At 35.8% G+C, this 25,624-nt stretch overlaps 1 protein-coding gene across 2 annotated transcripts; it reads right to left on the reverse strand.

Moving 5' to 3' along the window:
* Positions 1–3,408: 3,408 nt before the first annotated feature.
* Positions 3,409–10,059, reverse strand: LOC132127152 (uncharacterized). Of its 2 annotated transcripts, XR_009427492.1 has the most exons (8): positions 9,922–10,059; positions 9,409–9,467; positions 6,843–7,057; positions 5,629–6,635; positions 5,468–5,537; positions 5,121–5,295; positions 4,286–4,397; positions 3,610–3,743 (listed from the first exon to the last, which is right to left on the reverse strand). XR_009427492.1 is itself a non-coding variant. In XM_059538822.1 (7 exons), exons 3-7 carry the CDS (start codon positions 7,042–7,044, stop codon positions 3,578–3,580), a joined length of 1,620 nt encoding a protein of 539 aa, XP_059394805.1. In that variant the 5' UTR covers positions 7,045–7,057; positions 9,409–9,467; positions 9,922–10,059; the 3' UTR covers positions 3,409–3,577. The 2 variants fall into 2 exon arrangements, 1 of the variants encoding a protein (XP_059394805.1); XM_059538822.1 differs by lacking the exon at positions 4,286–4,397 and having other exon boundaries at positions 3,409–3,743.
* Positions 10,060–25,624: the final 15,565 nt, after the last annotated feature.

Below are 25,624 nucleotides of genomic sequence, written 5' to 3' on the forward strand. Positions count from 1 at the left end.
GTTTATGTTATTCCTGACAGGAGGGCTTAGCTGATAAAATATTTATAATTTATATATTATCTATATATAAAAGTATTTGCATTACTCATGTTAGTTGTGGGGGACGTCATGGGAAAATTAATACAATGCCAAAATTGTTGACTAGACTTGCATATATGTCATTTTAACTGAATCATTAATAAGACACATGCATTTTTTAAAGAATTCAATTAGATGATATGCTTGTTTTGAAAACAAACAGGTGCTTTCAATCTGGGATAGGTTTTTTTTCTGTCCTTTTAAAAAATCTACACATGTGCTCACCAATTGCTTTATTTGTTGAGGCAATTGCTAAAGAATCAACAGCACAAACACGCTTTGGAATACTAATGCTTGACCTTTAAAGTCCAAATATTGTGTTTTTCACTGGCTACTGACTCCAAATTGAATAAATGATCTGCATAATACATTACAGCAGTAGCAATTAAAGACAAAACGTGCTCACTTTGACGATCGGCTACAGGAGACCCGGCAGGCGCACAGATGTTTGTGCATTTGGAGATTTTTATTGAAAGGATTTGCCTGTAGAGAGACAAGCTCATGTCATGTTGTACTTCAGCCATGACTGCATATTGGAGCTGTAGCCGATGTAAGACTATGTAGATGTTTACTAAATAGACTTTATGCTCACAGACATAAAACAAGCAGATATAGAAACTCAAACACAAAGCAGTGATATCAGAAACATGTTATCTAGAGCAGGGTTTTCAGACTCAAATTATAGGCCTAATATCTTTGATAGATTGTGAAACTTTTTTTTTTTTTTTGTGGGGGGTATGTGTGTGTGTGTGTGTGTGGGGGGGGGTAGTAAATTACTAAAGAAATTAGCCCCAAGAATCTATGGTTTACAATGAATTTATAATAGCTAAGGGGCGTTGTTAGACATGACAAGGAGCGGATTCCTTAAAACCCTCTTATCTGTTATAAATTCACTGTAAATCATGGCTTCACAGGGATTATTTCCTTTTAAACAATCCCATTCCCATTGCCCTGTATCTTTCTCTTTCATTGGCTGTAGGTCAACGTGATGCATTTTTCAGTCAGAACTCATTTCACACAGCAGGATTTTTAATTGCCGACAGATCCAGATATTTAGCATGCCATATATCTTATGTGTGTTAGCAACATCGACGATCCTCTCAGATAGAGTCTTTGATAATACACACTGCATGATTTCAGGCAATTTGTTTGTCGGAGAGTGTGAACTTGGCATAGGTGGCAAGTGAACCATTCAGCTCTTCCTCTTTACTAGTTATAGTATGAAATAAACATGAATGAACATCAGAATTATCTTGTTTCAGTCGTGGAAAGACGTCACGTCAATACTCTACTGTCTGGTTTGTTTGTCAGACAAAATGGCAGATTCTGCGTTATGATTGGTCAGATCGCCTGTCAATCAAACTCCCTGTGAAGGGTGAGTTGCAGACTCACATTACACACCTGACAGAGGACAATGGGATAACATTAAAGTTGAACATTTATCTCCAGGCCAGATTAAGGATAAACTATTAACAATGGCCTGGTAGTTTGAGGCACTAAATATATAAGGATTTAGTCAGATTTGTTGAAAAACAAACCCAGACCACGTCAATTGTGTTATCTAAACTTGCTTTTCATCCTGAAGAGGAGAAAACGTTTGCCTGCACGTCTTGAATAATTGGAGATGATGGATGAACATTTTCTTACCCACAGAGACATGATAGCTCTGAAAAAAAAAAAAAACAAATAGAGTGGCTTGTTTCCATGTTGTACACAATTTACATACACCAGATATGTGTTAAATTTCAATGTGTTTACCAATTATTTGTGAAAAGTGTTCTATACTATTTATTGATTGATTTATTATCAAATAACAAATGAGAAATGTTGTCTTGGCAACTAGCTGAAATCAAATTAGTTTAAATTTTAATGTTAATGTTAATTTTATTCTTTACAAGCATTTTGAATATCCTTTATATATATATATATATATATATATATATATATATATATATATATATATATATATATATATATATATATATATATATATATATATATATATATATATATATATATACAGTAGATTCATGATTCCAGATTGCTGAGGCTATAAAGGGACACACAATGTGAAATATTCTCTAGAGGACTTCACATGTATGTTCTGTGTCATTGGACAGTGGTAACTTTCTGGAATACAGCCGATCTCATTAATTCCCAGGTCTAATCTTCCGCTCTCCTGTGAATGTGCATGAGGCAGAGCATCTTATCAGCTGCCGAAGCGGCATCTTCTCTACAGGCTCCCAGCAGAGCCGGTGTCATCCTGGACCCCTACCAGCACTAGAGCTCTCAACCAACATCTGATGACATGGATTCATTCAGCTCAGACGTGTGTGCAAATAACACGTTGTCTTGCACATTGAGCTTCTCTCAGTTTCAGCATGAAATGGAAATTGCTATAATCTCTTCTCATATCTATTGTGGCATCCACTGTATGTGAAATGGATTCTTGAATGTAGGAAAAAATGTAGGATGAGACTTGAGTCCACTATTAGAAGTACACTTGTTTTGATGTGTTGACTAACATGCTAAAGCACATGTAAAGTACTTGATTATAATAGTAACTTTAGTGTATTATTCAGTAATATGACAACACTTTATTTTAAGGTGTCTTTGTTACATGTTACTTTACAATACTACACTGTAAAAAAAAAATCCTGTTAATTTACAGTAAACAGCTGGCAGCTAAATTTTCCGGCTTTGAGCTGTAATTTTACAGTGCATGTACTGTAATATGGAATGACAGTTTATTACTGTAAAATATATTACAGTACTGAACTGTAAAAAAAATATTATGTACAGTGTAATACTGTAATTTATTGGTTGGTATTATACAGTTTTTTATGTATTAGTTTATATTAAAAATGTTTGTTATTTATGATTTAAAATTTGTATTCTAAAAAGAAAATTTCTTAAACACAAAAGATGGCCTTAAAACTTTGGACTTTTATTAAAGCCAATATATAAAATACATTTAACATTGTTTCCACTTAACAAATATGTGGACATTAAAATAATGGACAAAATACAATTCTCTGAACATGTACTGTAAAACAGCAATACTTTTTTCTGCAATGTACATGCACACTGAAGAGCAGCATACTGAAATCCTGTGAATTTAAATATGTTGTTGCAAAAAGTGCTGTCATTTCAGATTTCACATAAGAATTCAACAGCAGAACACTGCACTGACTTTGCATTAACACTCAATCGCAGAATACTGCACTGACTTCAACTGAACACTCAAATGCAGAACAATGTACTGACTTTGCATTAACACTCAATCGCAGAATACTGCACTGACTTCAACTGAACACTCAAATGCAGAACAATGTACTGACTTTGCATTAACACTCAATCGCAGAATACTGCACTGACTTCAACTGAACACTCAAATGCAGAACAATGTACTGACTTTGCATTAACACTCAACTGCAGAGCACAGCAGCGACTTCAGCTCTGAAACAGGATGTTGAACATCAGCTGTACTGGCTTTGTATTACTGCACAAAACCCCACTCAAAGTCCAAAAGATTTTTTATCAGGTTGGCTACGTGGACATTCACAGTTGCAGTCTTTTTATGGACAAGTTTCCCCGTCTTTTTGGAGATCACCTTCACCTGGCTGGCCTTTGTCCCTCTCTCTGGATTCAAACCAATGAAGCGCCTAAAAAGCAATGTAGAAATAACATATATTAGGCTTGGTAAGTCATGATGAATTTTATATAAGACTATTCGAAGAGGTTTACTCATGATAATAACCTCTGTGTATATTCATTATGAAAGAATGATCTCATTTCAGAGTCCTGACTGACACCTGTGACGGATGTAAAAAGCCACCTCGGAATCAAATGAAACTGACATATTTTTTCTCAACTGTAATGTAACTACTAATTTAATATCTTTATTATTTTACATTAAGTGCACACAACATGTGCATGAACTAACTGCATGATTTGTATTTTGGACATTTCTGCCATATGAGTGTAACAATGTGTATTGATAAAGCACTACATAAATAAAAGAGACTTGTATTAAATATGGATAATATATTTTTTCCAAACATAATATGTATGAGAACAAACATTAAATTATGGTGGTGCATGGTTTATGTTATTGACAGTTCTCTGCTTTCTGTTAAATCATTGCACAATTTATATTAAAGGGCTAATTCACTTTGAAATTAAATTTTGATATGTTTTAGCTTACCCCAAGGGCATCCAAGATGTAGGTGTCTTTGTTTCCACAGTAGTTTCAATTTGGATGTTTTTAGGTCCAGCCGTTCTTGTCTGTCAGTCATATAATGCATGCCTATGGTCACCTCATAAAAGAAAATACACAGGTTCAAATTAAACAGTCCAAATTAAACAATTCCACATCGTAAGTACACATTGATGACCTAAGACATGAAACGAGCGGTTTGTGTGAGAAAACCAACAGTATTTATATAGTTTTTTACCTCTTGAAAAACATCATATCCATGTTGAGGGCATGAGCTTCTTGGTGTGTGAGCGCGTTCGGCTTATCCGGGATGTTTTAAACAAGAAATGTTTTTTAAAAAAATATATGTTTAGGGATGTTTAAAAAGAAAAGAATTGCGTATGCTCGCGCGAGAGGCACATACAGCCAGGAGTCGCGCCGGCGCATCAACAAGCCAGTACGCGCAAATCACAAAGAAGCTCGTTCACTGCAACATGGACATTATGTTTTTCAAGAGGTAAAAAATGATATAAATACTGTTGGTTTTCTCACACAAACCGCTCGTTTCGTGTCTTAATTCATAAATGTGTACTTACGGTTTAATTTGAATCTGTGTATTTTCTTTTATGAGGTGACCATAGGCATGTATTATATGACTGACAGACAAGAACGGTTGGACCTAAAAACATCAAAATTGAAACTACTGCGGAAACAAAGACACCTACATCTTGGATGCCCTTGGGGTAAAACACATCAACATTTAATTTCAAAGTGAACTAGCCATTTAAATGACAAGCTCTTAACAGATCTGGGAAATAAGGCACAATACCAAAACAATATTTACCTTTGTACAAACTCCAGGGTCCTTGAAGCTTCTTCTTGGTACTGTAGATTAAAGATGTAGTAAGTAGAGAAAACTGCAGCTAGCCCTGTGATGATGCTTTGGTCGACACCTTCACAGATTACATGATTTTCGATGGTGATCATCCATCCTCCAATTGTGGCTTCATCACCGGCAACTGATAAAGACAACAAATTGCAGCTAAAACAGTGTCTAATATGGTCATCAGTACTTTATTCATTGTAAATTAAATACATTTTTTGCAGATCAGAAGTTGTCATGGCCTGGGATGGCTAAAACAATGTTGATGAGGTAGACTGATGTGAGAACCTTGCTTATCTGACACTTACACAGCAGTATCAGTCGTGGAGAGGCGGGGATGGTCAGAGTGCTCTCAACATCTGCTGCCGTGGCAGATATCTGCAGAACACAGACAATTGTATAAAAATTATACATGACAGAATAACAAACCCAGTAATAGCAAGTATTATGTAAATGTAAACAAACATACATCAGCACGGAGTATTAGTCCCTCTATCCCTTCATCGAAGTAGGCCATCAGCAGCTGTATTAGAGTCAACTCTCCATCTTCATCCTGGGTGACGATAGACTGCACATCTTTGTTCTTTGATTTGGTCTGCAGGTACTTCCTGATTCCCTGTCCACATTCCTTAATGGATAGGTCCAAGACACGTAACACGTTAATGTCAGTTAGTAACTCGAAGTGAATGAAGATACCTCTTTGTGTAAAAAGGTAAGGCCACTGGATTCTCATATCTTCGATGGACGGTGATGGAGCCTGATTTATGTGTCTACGCTGAAGACAGAATGTTGTTTTCATAAGGTTAATCACTTCCCCCTTCTCACCACTGCGAATACCTTCTTGTCTATAAATGGTCTCCAACTGTTGCCTCTTCTGCTCCAGTGTTTCATATGTTTCTTCTGGTGGCAGTTCAGGGTTAAATTGTGTGCATCCATAAGAATCACTTGGCCTCTGATGCTGTTGTCCAGGCACTTTTGAAGTTCGGAGTCTGTTCTTTGTCCCTGCACGGTTCATGTTCTCAATTCTTGTTTTTAATTGACAAAGCAGTGAAGTACATCCACTACCAATGATGACACCGCTTGGTGTCATATCTGCAAAACTGTTGGGGAAATGCTTAACAATGTTGCGGCAGATGATGAGACATTCATTGCGTGTGGGGTTATTCTCACATTTCCTGATTTCATCAGCTAGGATACGTATCATCTGGCGTCGCTTGTCAGGAGCAGGGCGCTTGCTGTTGGCAATAGCTGACTGCACTTCCACAGGCATTTTATCCCAAGGAATCTCAAAATTTTCATACCACTTACTGGATATGTTGGGTGATTGGCTTGCCTTGCTTAAAGTACAAGGTGTTGATGCTCGTGAAGAGCTTGAGCTTGAAGATGTGCAAGGCTGTGGACTGGAGAGTGAAGACATACTTGTATCTGTTGACTCATCTGGCAATATTTGGAGATCAAGTGTGACTTTTGTAGTTTCTGAAACACATACAATTAAAATACAATTTTTTAAAAGCTAATCCAATTTCTTACCAAGATGTAGGTTAATTTTTTTTTTTCAATATAACAATGAAAATTGAATGATAGAAAATCAATGGTTAGCATCCCTTTGACAATAAAAAGCATATACATGTAAAACAAAACAATTAATAATAATAATTATTACAAATAGAAACAAAACCTTACCAAGTTTGAATGCCTCCAAAAGTTTCCTTTGCTGTATAATAGGCAGGACATCTTTGAGATCTTCCTGTTGTACATATACGAGGTCTTCTATAGATTCCACACCTGAGCGTTCAAGTGAAGTGATGACATGTTCTCGAATCTCCTCAGTCAGACTGGGCAAAGCCCTGAGGATGATAGCCTTTATCTCGTTATGGATTGACATGTAGGAAAGGAATCTAAAATGTGGGGACAGAGTGGTGAAGAGTTACCAAAGACATGCCACAAACTGAATATTTAGGCAGTGGGTAATAATCAAGAAGCTCTGATTGACTGACACAGTAATAGGCCTCCTGCATTGGTGTAGTGCAATAACTGTTACTGTAAGGTTGACGAACAGCCTGGTATACCTCAGTGATAAAATACACAGCTGAATTGTTATGAATGATAGCCTTTTTGATTTGTCCTACTATAAGTCCGTCATCATTATGGCCTATCACCACAAACATGTTGCTCTTATAAGTTGTCCCTTTTACAGTCACACTATGACTTATAAGTGTATGAAGAGGATCAAAGTTCAGATGACCAACTGACTGTATTATCTTGGCATTGTAGTCTCCAGCAATGAATTCAGTTCCCTTCTCTACTACTACAGAGGGTGGGAACAGTGACCCAGTACTTAGAAAAGATTGTAAAAGTTGATGTCTTTCAGCAAGAGTTTTGCAGAGGTTTTTGAAGTTATGAAGCTTCCTTGCACATTGTTTGAAGTAAGTATGCTTACTTTCAAACCTTAATGTGCATAAACGGATGAGTGGCCCAAACTGAATGATAAGTTCTGGATAATGATTTAGGTAGTGATGCTTAGGCTTAAGTGGATGTTCCCCAAAACTCTGTGTTCTGGTATGCAAATATTCATCTATCAGAACTCGTAAATAGGCTACCTGACCTGTGGAAATTGCTGGTGCACAAACAAGCTCTACAATTTCTCTCAGCTGTAAGATAAGTTGCCATGCTACACTATCTTCAGGACATTTTATTTTATCACCAATTAACACTGGCAACATTCGCAGGAAACACCAATTTTGAACTGCATGTCCGGAGAGTTTTCCAGCCCCTGGGTTCACCTCAGAAGGTTTGTTGTTAGCATCATTGCCTAGATATTTAAATTGATTTATGCGCCGATTCAACTGAACATAAGTAAAGTTTTTCTCTTTTGACACAAGGTGGTTGAGGTATAACACCAAATCAGTTGAGACAACGCCCTCAAAAAGGTCATGACCAAGGCAAGGAGGTAATCCGGGCTGACATACATGAAAATATGTGAGCTCATTGAAGATGGAGTCAAATTTAACACCACCACAGTCACGTGATTCTACGTTACAACTCAGATCCTCAACATGTTTCTGAAATGACTGTGGTGTGCGGTCAGGGCCCTTGGCCAGAGGGTCTGCCAGAAATGCTTCCCGATTAATCTCACAATACCTGCAAAAATATGAGCTTCTGCTAAAATTTTCAGTGAAGCCCCCAATATTGTGTGAACCCAAATTGTCACCTGAAATTGCATAAAGGGTTCCTTTGCAGAGCTGGCCATCTGGCAGTATTACTCCATTTGTCTCAAAATCCTTTAAATCTTTCACCAGAGAGCCAAACACTAGATTCTGTCCAAAATGCTTATAGTCTTGTTCTCGACATAACAGTACAAGTTGCATCTGATCAAGACTCAATCTGTTGTGTGGTAAAATGTTTGCAAGTGTCAGATACATGGCTAAAATCTTGTGCTTTTTCCTCCCTGACCCTAGGGGGTTTACTACTTCAAAGGCATCCTGATAAAGGATTATGCCAATTGAAGATGTTGTGTGCTTGAGTAGTAAGTTCTTTTTAATGTTTGTGCCATCCCACAAATCCTGAAAAATATTATCAGTCTGGACTCTAGTTTGTATTTGCTGTAGCTGGTCTCTCACTGACTCTGAGGACAAAAGGGACACAATCGTGTTTTTCACAGGAATATATTGCACAAAACATTCGTTGCCCGACTCATTTTTACCAAGACAAATGGATTCGGGCTCTACATAACTAAAGTTATTTTTGAAAAATTTTTTTCTCTTATGGTCAGATTTAAGTGCATGAGTATTACAAGCCCTGTGGAGATCCTCACTTTTCATGGTATCAATCACAGTGTTTATGTCATCTTTAGTTAGTCCAAGCAATGTCAATTTATCCACAAGTTTGGAAATTAGATGTGACTGATTTATGTCATGTATTTCCTGATAGTGTTCAATGATGGTTTGAATAGTAGAAGATGGAAGGAGCAATTTAGATTGAAGTTTCAGATAAAACAAGGCCAAATGTCTTATAAATTCTCCTTCATCTTCCTTTTCTGGGAACACATCCATTTCTTCAGGACAGAAATCGTCAGTTTGCATATCACAACTTGTATTATTACCATCACTAGTACTGGCAGGATTTGCAACTGAGTCAAGTAGACTTTCATTAGAACAATGTTTATGCTTTCTTGAGACATGTGATGTGAATGTAGACTTGACAGTAAATTTTTGGTTACATTTTCTGAATGGGCATGTAACAGTCTTACCTTCAGTAATGTGGTTTTTCAGGTGTAAGATTAGACCCCGGATATCCTCACACTTCGAGCTACAAAAGTCAACGTGACACGTTAAATCATCAGTTTTATGCAGTTTAGTCTTATTCTTTCCAAATTTATGACCATATGTGTGACACTTAAAGGCTGAAAATTTTGAAAAAACTCTTGTGCACTGAGGGAAACCGCACTTAAACGTTGCATTAGGCAAAAAACTATGCATCCGCATGTGCCTGACATGCGTAAAGGAATTGCTGCAGGTTTTATTGCAAATATTGCAGATTAACATTTTATAATGCAGTCAGCAAATATCAACGGCAAAATAACCATGCTAGTTTAACACAAGCCCTCTTTGAGCTAAAATAAACTAAACTTACGTCGAATGCAAACGTAGCTAACATGTTGCTAATTCAGTACATAATACTCAGAAAAATCGATTTGTTATTAGCAAATAATATAATAAAGGTTAGTACAGTGTAACATTGAAAATGATAAAATTGCATTTACCTCAAGCAAGGAGGGAAAACCCAGTGCGGGAATGCCGTTTATCTCGACCAGTTCAGCTTCAGCCGTTCAGTTCATAGTCGACTCGGGACAAACCTCAAAATTGTTGTGTTCTAAAACTCTTTATCCTTCGTTCTGCAATATTTACGTACACCAGGTGAAAAGATGAGGCTAGATTTGATGATCTTGCTCAGATTAGACCTGCAGGTTTCTCTTCTGAGGAGTTGTGAGCATTCGAAACAGCTTTGGACACGTGACTAGACTTAAAAAATACTGTTCTGTACCGTTGAATTAAACAGCAGTTTGCGATTAAAAGTTTTTTTTCCAAAAACGGTTTGCATTCACAGTATTCAACTGTATTTTTGAATAACAGTGCTTTACTGTTGGAAAATCTCTGTTTTTTTACAGTTTTTTTTTACAGTGTATTATAAATACTATTATAATAACAAACCCTAAGCCAAACCTGAATCCTAACCATATAGTAAGTACATGTAATAATATATAATTACACTGTAACAAGGTCACCTTAAAATAAAGTGTAACCTTACAAATGTATTTAAATTTATAACGTTTTAACAGAAATTACATTGAGGTATATTTTAATTTACCATAAATGCTTGATGGCATTACATTTTAACCATATTTAGAAGTAAAAATTACAGTACACAATTGCAATTACAAATATACTTAAACACAAAAACACGTCAAAGATAATAGAAGCAATTATGAAATTACATATGCAAATGCACTTGATTCCTACTTAAGTGGATCAAAAACACTCTGAAGTTAAGCTAAAATGGCATTTAATATACATTTTCATTTAATTGCCATTAACATGCATTCCAGTAAAACTTTACATTCAGTTCATGTGTAAATATATTCTTTCTGTAATAATTATTGCAAAAATGTACTTCTTTTTCAAAAGTACTATTGGTGTTTTTGTACATCACACTGGATGGGAGAATGTGTTTTAATATTGAACTGTTTACATACTGCCATACTGTAAGCGTTCTAGTTGTCCTGTCTTTATCCTCAGCACGTCCTTGCCATTTAGTGTCATTGCTCGCGTTCACCTAAACGCAAGCATCAAAGGACGCTCGATGCACTTGAACCCATCCAAGAATAGCAATAGAAAACATTTGAGGGGCACCAAACAATCTATTTAAGCGTTCAAGCCCCCGTTCCACTCCATCCGCACACACACAGACACACGCGTTTGTTCAAAGGGAGTCAAGCAGGTGTGGTGTGGCTCCTCACCTTTTCATGTAAGTGGACTGCCAATGAGCTGCCTCGTTTGAGGGCTTTCTAAATAATGGAGGGTGCCAAGAAGCAGTCGCGCCGTGACTATAGAATGGGCCCCTGGAGGTGGATGGCCGAGTGTGTGTGTGAAGGGAACAACCGTCCTCTGGCAGGGCGTGTGGCTCATTGGTCTCTGCTGCACACACACACACACACGGGTAGAATTGACCAGTTAATTGTCTGTTTATCATTTCAGGAGGATCAGTGGAGGCCAAGGCCTCCTGTTGCCCTCTGTCTGTTTCTCTCTATTTTCTTTCTCCTTTTCTTTTTTTTCTCCTCTGCTGCTGCTCTGCCCTGTCTGTTTCTTCACCACTTATCTCACTCAGCTGCTGGGTTATCGGTGTTATCGTGCTGAAATTATTGCTGACATCAGAAGTCTTTAGAAGCAGGGAGTTTGAGTGATAAAGGGCTAGGTCACTCAAAAATAAACGTTTTGGCATCACTTACTCGGCCTCATGCCATTCCAAACCTGTATAGCATTCTTGCTTTCTTTCTGTAAAGCAAACGCTACATTATAGAGCTGCACATTATGAGCTGCCAATATATGGAAAAGAGCAGCTTAAAATTCCTCCTTTTCACCTTATTGACTATGAATCGTCTCATCTGACACTGTCATAATCTTTTCAGATTTTTCCTTGTTCAAAATACATACTAACTGTGTTGCTGTCTTGGTGTGTTTTTTATTTTTTTTAACAGTTAAGAATAGGGTAACACTTTAGAATAGGTAACACTTACTAGTTGCTTATTAGCATGCATATTACTGGAATATTAGCCATATATTAGTGCTAATTAAGAACATATTAATGCCTTATTCTACTTGGCCTTATTCTACATCCCTAATCTCTAACCCAGTACCTAAACCTAACAACGACCTTACTAACTATTAATAAGCAGCAAATTAAGAAATTATTGAGAGAAATGTCGTAGTTAATAGTTAACAAGTGTTACCTATTCTAAAGTGTTACCGTACTTATAAAGCACATTCTCTGCATGACCACATGTTACGTATCTAATCCTACCCAGACCTAAACTCAGAGTCTGTTGAGGCAAAAGTTGTAGCTAATGCTTTATTAACAGTGAGAATTGATCGTTTTTTAAATATTGTTAAACTACTGCCAAATTTATTGACAAGCATTTATGAAAAACTAAAACTTAATACTCCCATATTTGTAATTTGTTTGATACAGTGAAATTAAATTAACTCTAAATCAACATTCATTGTCGGCATTAGGGTTAGTTGCATGGAATTATGCATTATTTAATCTGATTACTATAATAATTAAATTTCACATGTAACATGGATACTGTAAAATAATGTGTTTCCAAATATGCTTTTAAGATTTGAAACACTTTATTTTACAGTGTTTAGTAAAATAAGTCAGTTTACTTGCACATACGTCAGTAATAAATTATGCATAAATACATCAAATTAAACCAAATTTAATCTTAATTATAACCATGTAATAAGTACATGTAGTTACTTTACATTACTCAGTATTTAAATGTGTAATTACACTGTAACAAGGGCATGACAAAATAAACCCAAGTGCTTGTTCAAAACAATAATGTGCTCTTAATTATTTCTTTATTTTTAAGTGTGCTAAGTGTATCTTCAGCAGGCACAAGCACTGCATAGGTCTATAACACATCTTGGCTGTCAGTACTGTAACTGTTAACTCTGGGTCCGCTAATCCCAAACACATTACCTCTTTTTTCCAGTCCCCCTCCTCAGATATATGGCCTTTGATGCCGAATTGCTGTGTTAAGCAGTAATAGACACCCGAGAGAGGTGAGGAGAGGTCAAAACATCAAGTGGCTCAACAGCCACCACTGTAAAACTCACTGGACTACAAGAAAGATTTAAAAAGCCATGGTACAAACATCTCAAATTTGGATTAGTGAACACCCATCGATTTCAGACTAAATCCCAACAAGTTGCTCTGTAAGCTGTGGTTTTCTGTTTCATACACTGCAACAATAATATATGGATTAAAAGTCAGAGAGAATCAAAGATCCAGTCGGCTGCTGCATTTGGTTGGTTGAAAATGTCCATTCAAAACATTTGATCACCATAGATGTCCAGCTGCACTGATTTCATGATTGATTTGAATTATTTTTTTATTATTTTTTAATTGGGAATTTAATTAAACAACAATGCAGGCATATACGGTACCTAAAACATGATGTTACTAAATTTTTTTCAGCATTTGAGAAATAACAAGTAAGCTTGACCTTCAATTTCTGCTAAATATGGGGCATATATGCATGCTAAATGTGTCCAAAACAAGAAACCCATCCTGATGCGCTTGTAAATTTGCTTATACGTCACGACCGAATCTTGTGTGTTCTTAAAGGCTCTGTAAGACTTTGCTCGCTACAATCCTTTTTGTGTCTATATTTAGCTGTTATGAAATGGAAACAGAAGGCTACATGTACATCAAAGTGTCTAAGGACACAGCCTCCTCTCCGCCGCAGCACAGGGCTGAAAACCGCTCCATACTCAATAAAATCAAAAGGCTATTTTTTTTTCTACACAAGATACATGCATGAGAATGATCTTTCTCATTGATCCAGAAGGCCTAAATATTTTTAGAGCCATTGATTTTATGGTTGTGTGTATTCCAGGAAGCTCTTAAACAGAAGTGAGTGTGTTTCTGTACATGCAGTGCCTATGCATCTGTTTGTTTGTGAATATCTTTGTGTGTGTGTGTGTGTGTGTGTGTCCAGGTGAAACATATAATTATTTATACCTTAAGAACTTATACCTTTCATGAAAGACTTGAAATGATCTTCTTCCTTCTTGTTGTGTTGAAAAACTGGGAATAACTTTAGTTGACCCCATTAGTTTCCATGCATTTTTCAAATCAACACTATAAAAAACACTATAAAGATTCATATAAAAACAGAACATCTTTATTGCAACTTTGTCAGAGATTAAAACATGTGAGTGATGTTATATTTCCCATCTACTTCTATTATTTATATTGTGTTAAGGGGAAATTTGACCCAAAGGTTTTAATGTTAATCAGATGCACAGAAAACACTGGCATTGTAAAAATGTCATCTTTCTTTTTCTTACTTTCTCTTTCTTTCTTTCTTTCTTTCTTTCTTTCTTTCTTTCTTTCTTTCTTTCTTTCTTTCTTTTTATTTGTCATGACTACTTGTAATTAATTGCACACCTAACTACAAATAATATCTAACAGTATTTGTCCTTATTGTAAGTGGTATTTGTACTCCGTGTAAATAGTCTCTGCCTTTTGAAATGTCTGGTTCTTAAACCATTGTAAAAAATAAAATAAAATAAAATAAACCACACTTTAGTAATTGAGATCCCCCAAAATAAATAAATAAATAAATAACAGACTAATTGAATGTGAAGCTCAACTAAATGAAGAAATTTAATTTTCCTTGGATGATTCAGCAGTCGAGCTTCCAATTTCTAGTAGACTTTCATGTAGCAAAAAAAAAAAATCTGTTCATGTTCAGCTGTTTCAAAATACATATATTTGTCAAAGAGTCTGTGTTTAAAAACTGGGTACAATAACTTTAAATCGACATTGGGTTAAAATTGAAAAAAAAAACACTAAATGTTAATGAAGAAGCAGAAAACCTCTATTTGTAGCTTTGTCAGAAGAAGAAGAAGAAAAAAAAACATTTCCATCTTTATAATCCATCAAATAATCTTAATTTTCGAATAAACGTTGAGACGATTTTTTTAGAAGTTGTCATGTATTTTCAAGATCAGTGTTTGACAAGCTTCAATAAAGATTTTCAGTTTTTTTTCCGGACTCTTTTCTGTTCAGCCTTTCAGAAACACATACTTTGCATTCATGACCCTAAATGAGAAATACTGATAAGATTTCAAGAAGAAGTAAGTAGTTTAACCAGTGTTTCCGTTGAAATTTGAACAGGGGTCAAATTAAGCCCAACACACCAGGAAGCTTACAAGGAATTCAAGTATTTTATAATAAAGCCCAATTTCTTATTAAAATGTAGGCTATGCTTGCCATGTTGCACTTACACAGTTAATGCACATCCATCTAGATCATACATTAAAACGTGCATTTTCTCCAGCCAAAAGAGTTTATTTTTAAGATGATAGGATGAATATTTGCTGTGTGAGAATGTTTTTTGAAACGCTTAATTGCATGACAACTTCTAACCAAACAAGCAAACTTTAAATCTCCCAAAACCCACAAGCACTGTACATCTGTTAACCGTCAGACCCGGTTCTTTCAATGTCTGCATATGGGTAATTGAGAAAATGATTTCTGAATATGAGTTCATCTGTGGGTGCTCTTTAATTAGATATGGGGAATTAGTGCTCTCACATTAATATGCATTAAAATGAATACATTTCTCAAGTTTGTCATGACTGCGTGGAAAATAGTGAACACAAGTTTCCTGCAAGCTCTGCCTGAATCACTGATGCTCAGACTGCTGATGATGTGCTTTTGTTGGTTTGCACCTGAACACATTTTAATGCTGTCAGCAGGAGACGTTTTGTTTTGGATGGATATGATTGCAGAACTACTAGAGATGGAGAAAATGATAATCAATAAAATTAATAAATTATAGTTGCAGAGGATTTATGCAAAGATTTTGGGTTTCTTCAACTATGGAAACTTTCGGCCTTGTGGACAGTTTAATTTAATTTACCCATTAATAATGTCATTTTATTTTCTTCATTTTCTCTGAAATTAATGAAAAAAAAATTTCACCAGTGTCATTTCCACAACATTGCAAATGTATTGTGTTTAATAACATTCTGTGGTGAAATGATAGTGATGGAAATGCCATTTTAATATTTTTAGTCTAAAACGGCTCACTCTTTTGTCTTGTTAGTTTTATAGCTAACACTGCATGACCTTAAAGACACATTTTATAACACGTTTTGTGTAATTTATATAATTTGACAAAACGACTGGAAATTTGCACATAAACATTTATTGTGATTTCTCATTATAATCTCTCATATCTCTTGAGACAACACTGTTGTCTTCTCATTAATCAAGTACACTAACTTTAGACAAAACTTTATTAGTGGCAAAATTGTTTAGCATGGCAGAAACAATGAGTGGGATGTAAAACATCACCCTATTTTACCCTGTCAAAATCAGCTCTGCAGAAATCAAAGGTTTTTTTTTTTTTGCATGTTGCTTTAAATGCTAATGAGCTCTGTTGACTCCGCCCCTCTCTTCTGTGGGGTAACTAGCAGTGCTCTGAGAGACGTTTGTAGCAGGCTGTACTTAGCATGAAATAAATGCATTTCAAAAACATTTTAGAATATCTATTTTTAACTAGGGCATGGTCACATTTAGGAAAATCAATGAAATCGTGGGGAAGTCGTGGCCTAATGGTTAGAGAGTCGGACTCCCAATCGAAAGGTTGTGAGTTCGAGTCCCGGGCCGGCAGGAATTGTGGGTGGGGGGAGTGCATGTACAGTTCTCTCTCCACCTTCAATACCACGACTTAGGTGCCCTTGAGCAAGGCTTCGAACCCCCAACTGCTCCCCGGGCGCCGCAGCATAAATGGCTGCCCACTGCTCCGGGTGTGTGCTCACAGTGTGTGTGTGTGTGTTCACTGCTCTGTGTGTGTGCATTTCGGATGGGTTAAATGCAGAGCACAAATTCTGAGTATGGGTCACCATACTTGGCTGAATGTCACTTCACTGAAATGACATTAGGAAATTAGGATTATCTTGGATCAATGGAAGGAGCCAAAAACTCACTCATCCTGTTGGAAGAAAGCAACAAGACTAACAGCGTATGAAGCCACTTCCTTCCACAGCATCAAACAACATGCCTCTTATCAGCTTAAAGGGCAGCCTTAGCCACAACAATGAGCATCAAATCAATGGTTACACTTGACTGGATCTGTTCAGAAACACGGCCCTGATCTCTCCCAACATGCATTTAGCTGAACCTTTGACATCACACACTGTGAGCAGAAACACAAATAGAAAGTTAAGACACTGCGAGTTCACTCGGGTTCACCTGGACCAAAGGATCGCTCCGGGTCACAGGCAGCTTGGAAGGAGGCCGTATCAAACTTTGCTGTCAGGTGAGACAGAGAAATTGCATTTGCAGAGAGGTTGAACTCTTCATTTGTACAAATATAACCACTACAAAACCGCAGCGAAAGTTTGTGACCTCACCTGACAAAGGTCACCGTGGGCTCCGAATGGGCCAAAAACTCCCTTGCAGACTTTGATACACTAAAAAGAAAATCAGGAGAACCTATTACCTATCTGAATGAATGAATGAAACATTTTAAAATGCAAACATTACTTTGAGTTATGCATATTTTTTTTTTAACATGTTTATTGATATTTGCAAAACATACTTTGGTCACACTTTATTTTAGGGTCCAATTCTGACTATTAACTAACCATTAACTATGACTTTTGCCTCTATTAACTCCTTATTTGCTGCTTATTAATAGTTTATAAGGTAGTTGTTAAGTTTAGGGTATTGGGTAGGATTATGGATGTCATGCATTATATGTACTTTATAAGCACTAATAAACAGCCAATATGTTAATAATAGACATGCTAATAAGCAACTGCTTATTAGTGTGAATTGGACCCTATACTAAAGTGTTACCCATACTTTTTAATATGTTATTTCAAAATATATTCAGATGCCAGATATGTTCAGATTGTCACATTTGAAGAAATAAGTAATTTGAACAAATGAATGAATGAATGAAACGGTTTAATAAAAAGCAGCATTTTAAGTTATTTGTGTTTGTTACAAATTACTAAAGGAATAGTTAACGCATTCTCATCCCAAGGCGTCATATACTGACATTCTTGACATTTCGTCAACATCCTACGCATATGGCACCCTCTAGCGTCAATATGAGACACAGATTATGGGTTAAGGTTAGGGTTAGGGTTAGGGTTAGGGTTAGGGTTAGACCGCTAGGAGGCGCCTTCTGGCCCATTTTTATCTGCTTCTAATATTGACGCTAGAGGGTGCCATGTGCGTAGGATGTTGACGAAATGTCAAGAGTGTCAGTATATGACGCCTTGGGATGAGAACGGGCTGGAATAGTTCACCCAAAAATGACAATTTGCTGAAAACTGACTCTCCCTCAGGTCATCCGAGATGTAGATGAGTTTTTTTCTTCATCAGAACAGATTTGGAGAAATTTAGCATTACATCACTTGCTCACAAGTGGTTCCTCTGCAGTGAATGGGTGCCGTGAGAATGAGAGTCCAAACAGCCGATAAAAACATCACAATAATCCACAAGTAATCCACAGCACTCCAGTCCATCAGTAAATGTGTCGTGAAGAGAAAAGTTTTGTATTTGTAAGAAACAAATCCATCATTAAAAGCTATGTTTTAACTTTAAACCATTGCTTCCAGCTAAATTATGAGTGTGCTGTCCATATTAATACTTCCTCCAATGTAAAAATCATCTTGTCTGAATCAGGAGAGAAATATGCACAGATCAAGTACTGTTTACTCTATTGAAAACAGTCCAAACTAGATCTATACAAATTTTTCAATTCAAACACTTTTTCACTGGAGGAAGTGTTATTATGGATTATGGACTCATATTTTGGCCAGAAGCAACAGTTTAAAACTAAAACTCATTTAAATGAAGGATTTATCTCTTACAAAGGCACAGCTTTTGTCTTCTCAAGATGTTAATTGATGGACTGGAATGGAGTGGATTACTTGTGGATTATTGTGTTGTTTTTATCAGCTGTTATTCTGACAGCACCCATTCACTGCAGAGGATCCACTTGTAAGCAAGTGATGCAATGCAACATTTCTCCAAATCTGTTCTGATGAAGAAACAAACTCATCTCCATCTTGGCGGGCATGAGGGAGAGTCAATATTCAGCCATTTTTGTTTTTGGATGAACATTTCTTCACTATAACTCAGTGTTATGCTGGTTGAAATCCATTTCATTAGAAATTCAAAAACACTGATGCAAACTCTAGTTTTTGTTGAGCCAAAACATTTGTTTTTCGAGTGTGGAAGCTGACCTTTGCTGGTGCAATGGCTTCAATTAGACAGTTTCCTCAGATTAGACCGTGATTAAGATGATACTGTAGATTTGAGGCCGAGGATGATGCACGAGGAATCCTTCCTTCCCAGCGTGAGGAGAACATGACTCTGACACTCCTGACATGATGTGATTTAGACATCAGCGTGGAGGATGTACACTGTCAGCATCTCCAGCCCCTCGTCAGGATGCCAGTCAGATATGATTCTCTCCGTGAGAGGAATGTTTTCTCATTTTATCATGCAAATGATCAGAGGAAAGAATTTGGAAGAACAACTCGGCATCAAATTTACAGGCAAATATTAACGTGACAGGAAATATTCTGTGGCTCAAATCCCCTCCAGAGCCTTTGTGTTCGGTTGTAAAGCGGAAGGTTGTAATGTTGTAGCGCCTTGAGGGGCTTATTAGGCTCTATAAAAGCTGCAAACTACCTGTATTTCTGTTCTTTGTCACCGCTGTGTGCTTCTCCGGCTCTCTTTTGCTCTCTCCCGCCCTGACTTTATTTCTTGTCTAACACCAGCTTTGAGAAAAATGAGGATGGTTTAGTATTCATAACTCATGTTTTATTTGCAAATAGGCTTTCAAGCTGAACAGATTCTGCTTTGATTCTGTCATGTGCTGGAGCTCGCGTGATGTCAAAGTGCAGCGAAATGAGAATTTGACAACCGTATGCAAATTTGGTGCTATTGTTCTTGTAAATCTTAGTCAGGCGCACACGTGTGCAATGCACACTCACTCAAAAACCTCTAAAGCTAATGTCTAAGACTACTCTGTTATCGTAAAAGCCTCTCCACATTCTAAAATTTCATAGCCTCGGAGAAGAAAAGTATTGCTGAGAATTATTCATTTTCCGCTGTGTGAAAAGTTCAGCGCTTGAATTTCTCCGCAGCTCATGTGGGCACAAGGGGAAACTATTACAGGATTTGGACTCTCTGCTGAAGATGATTGCTGAAAGACCATTATTTAAGTCAGAAGACGAATGTGGCATCCAGATCACACCTCTAATTCTCCGTCATGTAAGAACAGAGAACAGCGGGCTGATAAATAAGACCTGAAGATGCAGAAAGGATTGATGGGATACATGTATTTACAGCTGTTAATGTCCTGTTGACTGAGAGCTGAGGAGAATCAGTGAACTCAGATCAGTCATTTTAGCTCAATGACAAACATCTACAGCTACACACACCTTTTGAGTGTTGATTACTACATCGATTAATATGACAGAACCTGGTTTTAAGAAGTAAGTTTACAAACTTATCAAAACCATAAAAACTTATCAAAAATATACCCCAGCGACTTAAGACTGGTTTTGTGCTCCAGACACACACACACACAGACGCACACACACACACACAGACGCACACACACACACACACACACACACACACACACACACACACACACACACACACACACACACACACACAGACACACATACATATACATATGTATATATATATATATTCATACATACATCATCATTTACTTACCAATATACCATTCGTACATAATATTAACTAAACCTAAAAATTGTTTGACTGAAATAAAATATAAATATTTTAAAATTAATAACTTGAAAAAAATAAATATTACTAAAACCAAAGGCAAAATTAAAATACATTAAAGAAAATTTAAAACAAACAAAACAACATAATTAAATTTCTTAAACGTAAACTGTACATATAAAACTAAAAGTTAATTATACATTTAAATAATAATATAATAAATATAATACTAAAAAACAAAATTATAAAAAATATGTTTTATTGATTAAAACTAAAATGATTAATTTTAACGATTAAAACTGATATTATATGGAAAATTAAAATGGAAGAGGAAGTACTAAATTTGGAAACAATCAAAATGAAAAAAAAAAACCATAATGAAAAAACAACATAAAAAAAAAAATCAAAATATTTACAATAATAAAAGTAAACAAATAATACTAATATAGCACGATATGGGTGATAACTGATATGAGAGTCATTCTGGTTTAGAGAGCAACGTGAGGCTGAGTACCTGATGATTTTTGTCCGAACTCTTTTAATCGTCTCACTCCACCTCATCGAGATCTTCATCTGCATTCCTGTGTTAACATTTGAGTCTTCATAACTTTCAAACAGAAATGTCTGTAATGTGTCAGCGAGAGCAGAGCAGTGACACGCCAGCCATTTGATTATTATACACTTGCCATCAGCGTTAAAGCAGAGAAACTCCTTTAAAACCTTTAACTGTCTTTATCATGCTTCATGAATACAAATGATTACTTTCCATGTCCTCAAGAACTGTAATGCTAATTCACGTTGTAGTCACTGTGGTATGTTGGCTCATCAGCGCGGCTGATTTGTAATGCTCAGAACGGGACAGTACTCGATGCATGCGTGCACACAGAGACTCCTTCAAGTAGGTCATGGAGAATCAGCCAGTCTTGAAATAATAACAGAGACTGACCCAGCTGTGAACAGGTATGAAGACGGGCCAGCAGAACAATGACAAAGCAGCGGCTTCTAGGATTTATCCGTCATACTGCTAAAATCCATGTTAGAAAATACATAATACAAATGTAGCTAGGCTTATATTGATTTATTTATTTTATTTATTTTTTGCTGTTTTGAGATCTGAAGATTATTTAGAGATTTTTTATTTATATATATATATTTTTTTATATATTTTTTTATAATAATAATAATTGATAAAAAATGAAATAAAAACTAATTTAGAAGATGTGTTAACATATTTACTTGCATATCTATCTATCTATCTATCTATCTATCTATCTATCTATCTATCTATCTATCTATCTATCTATCTATCTATCTATCTAGCTTTAGCTGTTTTGAATACAGACAGAAAATAAAAGTAAAAATAATATAGTGCATGGCTGTTGTGTTTATTTCAATATTGAGAATAGTTTATTTTTAAGAAAGAGAAGATGTCTATTCATCTTCAGAGCTCTGAAGTGGAGGCTTTTATGTGACTTTCACTTTTAATACAATATGACTTTTTATTTATTTTTCAAAGCACAAAGGCGAAAGTGGCCAAGAAAGCTGCACTCAGTGTAACAGCAGCGGTGTGTGAATCCCAGAGTTGTTGGCCTGCTCTCTCCCGTACGGTGAGTGTGTTCTCTGGTGTGATGTCCAGAGACTCCACTTCATGCACAGTTAATGTCTTGCTGTCTGGATGATTAACGTGGGCCGTTTCACTCTCCCGTACGGGCCCCAAAAACTTGGTCCCACCTCACCTCACCTGCTCTGCCGCTGCACTCGTGGCCTCTGTAAAAATAGACCCGTCCGATATGAGCTGCCTTTTATTCTGCCTTGAACATTCAGCCTGTTCTTATAGACTGCTGGATATAAAGTCATGATGGAGAAGATCATATGTGACCCTGGACCATAAAACCAGTCAGAAGTGGCACAGGTATGTTCGTAGCAATAGCTAAAAATACATTGTATGGGTCAAATTTATACATTTTACTTATATGCCAAAAATCATCAGGATATTAAGTAAAGATTATGTTCAATGAAGATATTTTGTAAATTTCCTACTGTAAATATATTTAAACTTAACTTTTGATCAGTTATATGCATTGTTATGAACTTAATTTGGACAACTTTAATGTAGATATTTATATATTATTTTTTATTTTATTATTATTATTATTTTTCGCACCCTCGGATTCCAGATTTTCAAATTGTTTTATCTCAGCCAAATATCGTAGTATATAATATCTATCTATGGATCATGTGACACTGAATAACTGAACTGAACTGGAATAAATTTCATACAGAAAACTGTTTGTTTAAATAATAATAATATCACACAATTTTTACTGTATTTTTGCAGTAAAATACTGCAGCCTTGGTGAGCATAAGAGACTTAAAAACATCACAAATTCTTAATAATTCAGGATTTTTGACAGGCATCATATGATAAAAATTTTGGCTCTTTTTGGTCACAACTGATGCCAAATATAATGGTAATTTAATATCCTGTCATATAATCATATTTACAGACGAACTGCTCAGAAAAGCCTCAAAAAGACACTCCTGTATTCTTGTCTATCAATACTGATTAGTAACACACTCACTTTTGCAGGCCACGCAATCGATGTCTGACATGTCAATAGCAAGTCCCAAGCTGTAGCATTAATAAAACTCTTTACTCAATCGAGCCACAGACCTGAGGGTGTGATAAAAGTGGTTTGAGGACAATTAATTTCCCTGATAGCGCAGAAACAGCAAGGCCTGCGCCTGCTGCGGCTCCGTCCTTCACACTGTCTGATCTGCTCGCCAACCGCATTCAAGTCTGATGCTAATTTGAATGACACCGATGGAAATCTTGGCTTGCTTCCAGGGGACTAGATTTGGGCTGGTCCAACGACCTTCTCCACAAGAACATGGAAAACGTCTTTGCTCAATATGTCACAGCGGCGGTAATAGAGGAAGACAAGAACGACGCCGGGATCATTTTAAAACTGCAGCAGGACAGTTTGGAAAAGCTAAAGAAAGTGTGAGATGACACAGCGTACACGTGACAGATGTAAGATGAGATATAAAAGTATGGGTTACATGTCAGTGTACGGTGTCTTTGTTCATTTGTGTATTTGTCCATTTGAGTACTTAGAAATATTAATTAACTACATGTACTTATAGGGTTCGTTTTTGGTTTAGGGATACTCCAATATAAAAATGTAATATTGTGATATATTATTACAATTTAAAATAATTCTTTTTAAATTTATTATACTTTAAATTATCATTTATTTCTGTGATGCAAAGCTGAATTTTTAGGATCATTATCACATGATCCTTTAGAAACCATTCTAATATGATGATTCATTATCAAAGTTCGAAACAGTTCTGCTGCTTAATATTTTTTCATAACATGTGATACTTTTTTAGGATACTTTGATGAATAAAAAGTAAAAAAAAAAAAAAAAGAAGCTATGTTTTTAAAATATAAATATTTTGTAATAACACTATACACTACTGGTCAGTAATTTGGGGTCAGTAATTTTTTTTCTTTCTTTTTTTAAATAAAATAAATACTTTTATTCAACAAGGATGTGTTAAATTGATCAAAAGGGATAGTAAAGAAAATATATTATTATAATATATATTATTAGAATTTTTAACCTTTTATTCATCAAATATATTAGACAGCAGAACTGTTTCCAACACTCATAATAAATCAGAATATTAGAATGATTTCTAAATGATCATGTGATATATATATATATATATATATATATATATGTATGTATATATATACACATATAAACTGCAGAAAAGAAATGTTTGTAAAACTGTAAAATGCAGCAGATACTTTATGATATACAGGGAACAATGTAAATTGTTTAACATTGCATTGTATGTAATTTTACTGTAAAACACTGTTAAATTTATGTTTTGCATATAAAATCTTAAATTTTTTTTTACTTCCTGTAAAAATTAAAAAGGGGGAAAAGGAAAAGAAAATAATTATTTTATTATGTATGGCAGAAAAAAAGTAAAAGTACCGAAGTGCCTTCATCACATACATTATATTTTATTTAAATACTTTTCTTTCTTCTCATTTTTCATTAATCAATACATTTTAAAGGTAAAAAGCAGATTTTGGAAGTTAACGTAGATTTGTAACTGTAAATTTAACAGTATGTCATTACATTAAAGCATTAGCATAAAGCATAAAGCATTTTCCTTTGTTTATGTATAGTTTTGATTAATTCACGATTCATTATGATAATTTGGAGGTTTTAATTTTGTATATACAAAGTCGTCGTGTAATATACACATTTTACCATCCAGAGAAAACAAAGCAAATCAGTGTGCTAAAGACATAAACATCCTATGCTTGTGTACTTAGAGACCAAATTATTTTCAAATCTTAATTACATTTAGCCGAGTTAAATCTGAAGCAAAGTAGCTTTCTAAACACAGTTGAAACAAAAGTCTTAAAACGGGGTGTGACGAGTGGGGCGGGGCCGAGAGACGTGGGAACACGAGCGAGGCCGGTGCAGTGATTGGAGATGAACGACACCTGTTCGACCCACCACCGGTCTCGAGTCCCACGGAGGAGATGGAAGGATATAAAACTGGAGCGACGACAGTGAAGGACGAGAGAGGACCAGGCCTGGGATTTAGTTTGTGTTTTGATTTTTATTTGTGCGCGTCAGTCGTCCGTGAGGGGGCTGACGCGCTGTTTTGTGTTTATTTTGATCATTAAAATATCATTTGATTGTCCGCCGGTTCCCGCCTCCTTCTTCCCGATGATTATGAAGGTTTAATTCGTTACACAGGGTTAATTGAATTTTCAAGCCTTGTCACAGAAGATTACGAAGTCCATGAAACATCACTTTAATTATGCCATTAGCATGTGGATT

This window comes from Carassius carassius, chromosome 3 (assembly GCF_963082965.1).
Source record: "Carassius carassius chromosome 3, fCarCar2.1, whole genome shotgun sequence".
In the NCBI taxonomy this organism is placed as follows: Eukaryota; Metazoa; Chordata; class Actinopteri; order Cypriniformes; family Cyprinidae; genus Carassius; species Carassius carassius.